The sequence below is a fragment of the Morone saxatilis genome, unplaced genomic scaffold, assembly GCF_004916995.1.
Source record: "Morone saxatilis isolate NCDOM2014 unplaced genomic scaffold, NCSU_SB_2.0 Contig23, whole genome shotgun sequence".
NCBI classification, from domain to species: Eukaryota; Metazoa; Chordata; class Actinopteri; family Moronidae; genus Morone; species Morone saxatilis.
In genome coordinates, this window is record NW_023339796.1 from 4,656,432 (window position 1) to 4,663,111 (window position 6,680).

General features: G+C 39.3%; 1 protein-coding gene across 2 annotated transcripts in view; it reads right to left on the minus strand.

Moving 5' to 3' along the window:
* The window catches only part of nectin4b (nectin cell adhesion molecule 4b), a 19,527-nt gene that overhangs the window by 3,568 nt on the left and 9,279 nt on the right, over window positions 1–6,680 (minus strand). For both annotated transcript variants that reach the window (XM_035671329.1, XM_035671328.1), the window contains exons 4-8: window positions 5,951–6,229; window positions 2,541–2,658; window positions 777–928; window positions 284–449; window positions 24–99 (exon numbers count right to left, since the gene is read on the minus strand). In XM_035671329.1, the coding sequence (XP_035527222.1) occupies window positions 24–99; window positions 284–449; window positions 777–928; window positions 2,541–2,658; window positions 5,951–6,229 (791 nt within the window). The remainder of the gene's footprint in view (window positions 1–23; window positions 100–283; window positions 450–776; window positions 929–2,540; window positions 2,659–5,950; window positions 6,230–6,680) is intronic.

The following is a 6,680-nucleotide window of genomic DNA, read 5'->3' on the forward strand; positions in this document are numbered from 1 at the left end:
TGTGTGTGTGTGTGTGTTTGTACCGGCACTCTGGGGTCTGTGCTGACAGAGTTCAGTCTCCTGAAGGAGGCTTGTCTGGAGAGGCTGTTAATTTCCTCCCTGGGAATAAAGACAGCACATTTGGAGGATTTACTGAAGAATAGTGTCTGAAAATTTAATTTCAGAAAATAGTTCACAGTCTGTAAACGGTTTAAATAGCAGTTTACAACATTCATATTTGAGCTGTCATCACAGTTGGGGCAATAAATAAAAGTATTTTTCAAGAAAATGTGGGTCGACTTACGTTTTTTCGCTGAGCTTCATCGCAAGCTTTTTGTTTTTGTGTCGATGATAGCGGTTGACTAGCAGGACGACGATGACCAGCACCATGATCAAAGCTCCAGCTGAAGCCCCAATAATGATCAGCAACTGGCTGTCAATGGGGGAATTGCCCATACGTGGAGAATGCCCTGGAAGAAAGATAAGGAAGCCATCTGATGAATCTCCCTCACACCAACACATTTACTCGGCAACAAAGCTACACTTTTATATTTCATCCAAACAAGCAATTCTGATCTTGATTGAGCTCAACAGCATCTGTTTTATGCTTTGGTCCACCACAAGGGGGAAGCAAATTTGCACAATTACTCCAAATCAAAAGGAGAATTTACTCATTTTGTCCCATGATGAGTGTCTGTCCTCTCACTTCCTCCTTCTAAAACACCAACAAACCATACAGTAGCAGCTTCTTATTTTAATCCTTAACCACTAACAAAGATGAAATGCCTTGCTCTTACCTGTTACTGTCAACATATACTCTGTTTTTCCCACTCCCACGTTGTTCTTGACCACACACTCGTAGACCCCACTGTCATTGCTGCGTAGGGCCCGCTGGAAAACAAGTTTTCCTCCAATCACAGACATCCCATCTGGCAAAGCTCCTCCTCTCCTGTGAATAATGAGACGAAAATCTCACTATTAATTGACAATGATACATTGCGGAGGTAAACCCATTGATAAACCATACAGAAACCTATGACTCACTGCATGAAACAATAGCTGTGACTCATTTTCAACAAAATGTACAAATACCACATTCCAGTTCAAACTTTTTCTATTCAAGTGTCAGCAGGAAACACACAAATATCTAAGGACATCTCATCTAAAACAATAGCAAGAAATGCAAGAACTGGTTTGCATTACGGAAGCTGTACAAACACTTCACAGGATCGGGTTCACCACAGAGTGTAACCACCAATTTGCATGCACCTGAACCAAAACCTGCAGGGCTTTCAACTGGCGCCTATTGATCTTAATAGACCCAATAAATACTAGGTTGGAGGGATTTAAGCAAGTCCAGCTACTGCTTCCCTCACTGTGCAGCCGAAGCCATCACAGGCCACATAATGGAGAGCCGGTTTCTGATCAGGTCCACAGAGAGGGGTCATGTTGCCCCCAGTTTCACTGTGCTGCAGCAGCTATTTAAACTGCTCTCCCCCCACCCCAAGCTCCGATTTCTTTTCTCAAAACCCCACCTAGCTTCCCTACCAGCCCTTTAGAATAGATTCACAGGTGGAGATTGTGATCTGACACAGAGTAGATGGTTGAACATGATACAGATAAGGTGAGTAATCCACCTTTAGCAGCCAAAAAGATTCTAGTCAATGCAATGAGAATCAGGTAGGCACATTTTATTACCTGTGGACAGAGTAAGGCTAGCTGGTGCCCCCTGTTTTCAGGCTTTATGCTAAGCTAAGCTAAAAGGCTGCTGGCTGTAGCTTCATATTTGCATGAGAGTGGTATTGATCTTCCTATCTAACTCCTGGTACAAAAAGGAAATCAGGGCATTTTCCAAAATGTTTAAGTATTTCTTCAAACTAAAATGTCAAACAAGCCTCTCTGGATTCAAACCACGCTTTTCTACACTGGCATGAGTTTGTACTGATGAACGCGCCAAAGGGTCTGTAGGGTTGAAAAGGTTTAATCCAGAATAATCTTAATATTTCAAGGTTGTCTCATGACTGAAGTATTCTTCACTCAGCACACAACATTCGATCATTGTGTGTTCAGTCGTAGCTGTAATGGCTGGTACAGTGTCTCTAATTAAAGTACAGACCCTGTGTTTTACCAGGCATTAGAGTGATATTTAAAGCATGGCTCTATGATTAAGTGCTTAGCATGTGTCTCCTGCTCTTCCTTGTGTCGCTTACTCCCTCCCTCGTGTGAAAATATCTCCCTCACTCTTCTTCTAACTTCGAATTGCGCAACACGACACCATAGCTTTTATTCGGCGATGAATTGAGGCAGGAGAGAAAGCCGCCCTCCTTTAGATTGAAGCACACTTCTTTGTTGTTCACGGCTGTGTAATCTGTGTATATGCGTGTTGGCAGCGGCTTATGTATGTTTTGAGACACATTCCAGTGCCATGTAAAGAGCAGTTTAGCAGTGCAGATAGCATTACAGTGGGGGTGAATTAACATGTAATTGTCAGATTCTTGCTGGCAGACAGACAGAGGAAAACTGAAGATATTTATGAGCAGCAGACAGGCTGATGACGGTACCATGTCCAGGTGACGTTCTGAGGTTTGGGGTATCCTCCGCTGCTGCAGACCAGCTCAACTTTCTCCGAACCCTCAAACAAGTCTCCGGTAGGAGTGGAGATGGTGGGATCTGGGGGGTCTGACACAAAAACATAGACATAAGCATACAGTGACACAAAATATTCCCCCATATACTGCATTGTAGAGTAAAGATTAAAGACATGTCAGCAGATATTTGTTAAAACACACCATGTAAGACTGAATGTGTCTTTATGTATCCAAGTTGCCTCATAATCATCAAAATGTTATTCTCATACTCATAAAATCTGCAAAGGTGGAACGACATCATTGTTTTACAAGTCACAAATAAGTCTCAAGAATTAGCTATGAAGTCCCGAGTCAGGTCAAATAACTAAACTTTGTGTTTCGATTCCTAAACAAGTCGTCATGCATCACATTTAAAACCACTTTAACAGTAACAGTCAGCATATAACATTTAAAGAAATAATGAGTGCTTTTTATAAATATGTATTATTTACTTCAAAATAAACCCTGAACATTTAAAGGCTGGTCAGAGGTGTTCTGGTATAGTAACTCATTACAGTCACTTAATTATAATTATATGTAATTGCTGAATGTTTTGCATGTTGCTGACGACAGAAGAGTCTTTACGTCTGAATAGTGATGTTATCTGATGGCATCAGATTCATGATTTCAATCGGACCTAAGTCAACTCCTCCGGACATCATTAATCTGTCTATTACACTGGACAAAGAGCAATTGTTGAGCACTGAAAGAACTGAAGTTTAGGTGCCTTTTCCATCCCCTGCATGAACACTGATAGTGGAGGACATAGCATTACTCATACACTTCGCCAACAAGGGATCCAACCTGCCAATATTGTCTAATGTTTAATCTACTGTCACCCATTTATTTTCACAGCAGGAAGGTTAAGCTATACAAATATCTCTTGCAGGGCAACTAGAGGGTAAAAAAAAGCAATTGGTTAAATCCGTCATTAGTGGGAGGAGCTAAAAGATTGTCCCATAGCGCTGTGGCGAAGGATGATCTGAGCATGCAGTATGTTGTCGTGTCCTCATTCCACACTACATATTCATTAAGCATATTTAAATCATGCTGTGCATTCTGACTGGAAAAGGGACAAAATTAGGAAACAAAGGAGGTGGTACTCACTGGTTCCAAAAATAAAAATAAATTGTGGACGGTGGTAAAACTACTCCAAAAGATCTCACTAAAAAATATTTGTAAAACGACTTTGTTCTTAATTGAGTTTAATTTTCACTTTATTTGTTCATTTATTCGGACCCACATCAGCTGTTACCGACAAAACCAACATCTTCTCTTCCTAAGGTCCTTAAATTACTTAAATAAATAATAAATAAATTCATATATAGTATTATTACATATGCCCATACACAATGCATGTAAATATTAAACAGGTAATACATTTGTTTTAAAGCATGTTATACATAAGTCTGACATTTCACATATTGTATGTAGTAAGAATGTAGTAGTATAGTAGTATGTAGTCTAGTATATCTTGTGTACAATTAGTATTCAGTATGATTTGGAACATAGTAATAACCATTCAAACAAGTTCAAACAAGCTCTGGATTAGCTCATCTTGGTAAGCCTGGAAACTACGAGCCTAATTAAGTCATGGAAGCCACGGTAATGACCAATAACATCACTGTCATTTATATTCTTCTATGTGTTGACAGGAACAGGCCTTTTTCACTGCAGACATGTTGACACTGCAGAAAAAAACACAGCTATAGGTAATTAACTCATTTACTATAATCTCATATGGGCTGTTCCCGTTCCAGGACTCTGGTATGACTTCCTCACTGACACTCCTAAATAAAACAAAATGATCATTAATGTTATTAGTTACATGTGTTCTTGTTAGGAAATAGCTATTCCTGCTATGAGAGTCAAAAGCACAGAGTTACACCATACTAAAATAAATTCTCAGAAGATTTTGAGTATGTAGAGTTTACATTGAAAAGCTGATCAAAAAAGTAAATTCCTATATCAGTGTGTACTATAAAACACTTAATATTAGACTGCCCAGGAAACAGAGGCTACAAAAACCATTAAAACAAACTGTGGATGGAGGCGAGACTGCTCGGGGAAGTTTTAATCTTTGGAAGAACTATTCACTTTCTCTTTTGTCTCCTACAAAAGCACCTTGCAACTTTTTCTTTGTGAACATTTCTACATAAATGACATTTATGATTATATTTTTATACAGAAAAGAGACATCACCAACAAATCAAAATATTCGAATACGTCAAAATTCAACAAACCTATTCAAACCTTTTTATTTGAAGTATGAAATAAAAATCCACTAAATTATTTAAATGTATTTGTTTGAATAAAGTAATTGAAAAATGAAGATAACAAACGTTCAGTTTTTACCCTTTACAGGTAAACCAATTCTCTTATAAAACTGTGTTTTATGTATTCTACTTGTTAAAAATAAAATAAAATCCGTATTAGTATTAAAAATGATGAGCTAATCCAATTGTGTCATGCACAATTCACTATTGTCAATGCATTAAGATTTAATTAATACTTCCCCAGGCCTGCTCAAAGACAATTACTCTTGACCTAAAGTGGCTGTAACTGGATCCATTCAATACTGGATTTATAATTACTTTATATTCTCTTAGCTTAAAAATAATTGGGTTAAGTTTAAAAAACAAGGACATTCCAAAGTCATAGTTTGATTGATGGAGTTTGATTGATGTCCATCTGCGGTTGAACTGCTTATTTCCTATTATTACAAAATCATTTCTTGTATACTAATTACAAAAACAGTTGGGGTTCCCACGCGTCCTGGAAAACCTGTATATCTAGAGAGTTGTTGTCCTAGAAAACTTTAATTGTATTGTAGCCCGTCACTCAGATTGCCAATGTAAACCTAGGTTAGAGGTAAACTGTATTAACTGCAGTTAAATCACCTGAGACGCTGCAGAAACATCGGCTGTGGTGAGAATAATGGAAAAATTAACATAAACACACTGACCAACCTACCTGTAATGAACCTGACACACTTCCCTGCACAGCATCATTAAACAAGGAAAAATAAAACTTGGAAAAATGGGACAGTAATGGGCCCACCGGTAAATTATATGACAGTTTATGACCAAGTGCTGTTCTGTATTGTCAAGAAAACTCCAGCAAAAGGTTCATTATGACATTAGAAACTGTTTACAACTTGTATGTAACGTGGCATTAGAACACATGTCTGCTGTGTCTACTTAAACCTCCTTAGTTGGTCACGTTTCCAGAAAACCAGCTGCACTCAAAAAAAGCGTGGGTTACCTCTACCATCAAGAAACTATAAAATAATAATTAAAACTCCAATCTGCTGGTCTCTTACATCAGCTATCAGCTCTACTCACATTGCACCTCCAGGCGGTTCGAGATCCTGCGTGGCTTCTCCAGGCCGGGATGCCACACCAAGCAGTCCAGCTTTTTCCCATTCATGCTGCGCAGGGGGTGCAGAGAGTAGAAGCTGGACACGGTCCCGCCCTCTTTGGTGCGGTTCTGGGACTGGCCTGGCAGGTCGGTGTCCCAGGAGAGGCGAGGAGGCGGGTGGCCCACGGCTCGACAGGAGGCGGCCACACGGAACGACTGGCCCTCCACCAACAGCACAGGCTCCAGGGAGGAGATGGGTAAGACTAATAGAAGAGGAGGAAGAAGTGAGTGAGTATAGGATTTCAAATGCTTCAGGGGATTAAAGACGAAGAAGACATCCCCCTTCACTCAAAAATTTGTTTTATTTATTGTTACTTCAATTAGATGTTTGCCCTTCCCTGTGCAGAATGATGTTATGTGCAGAGTTTGACATGTGAAGATGGTATTCAGTTTCTTTGTGCTCGCCTTAAATCTGAGTTTAACATGGGAACTAGTTTGGAAGCCAAATGCAGTCCAATATGAAACCTCCAGTGCACATACACTGAGTATGTCCACATATTATTATTCCAAGCATTTTTATATGCCATAAAACTTTAGAGTTCTGGCTTGACCTTTCACCTCACGATCAAAATGTCTTCCATAAGAAAGTAGTCTACAAAATGAATGTATACTGATTTCCATACTACACAGAAAAACAAGGACATTCCAAAGTCA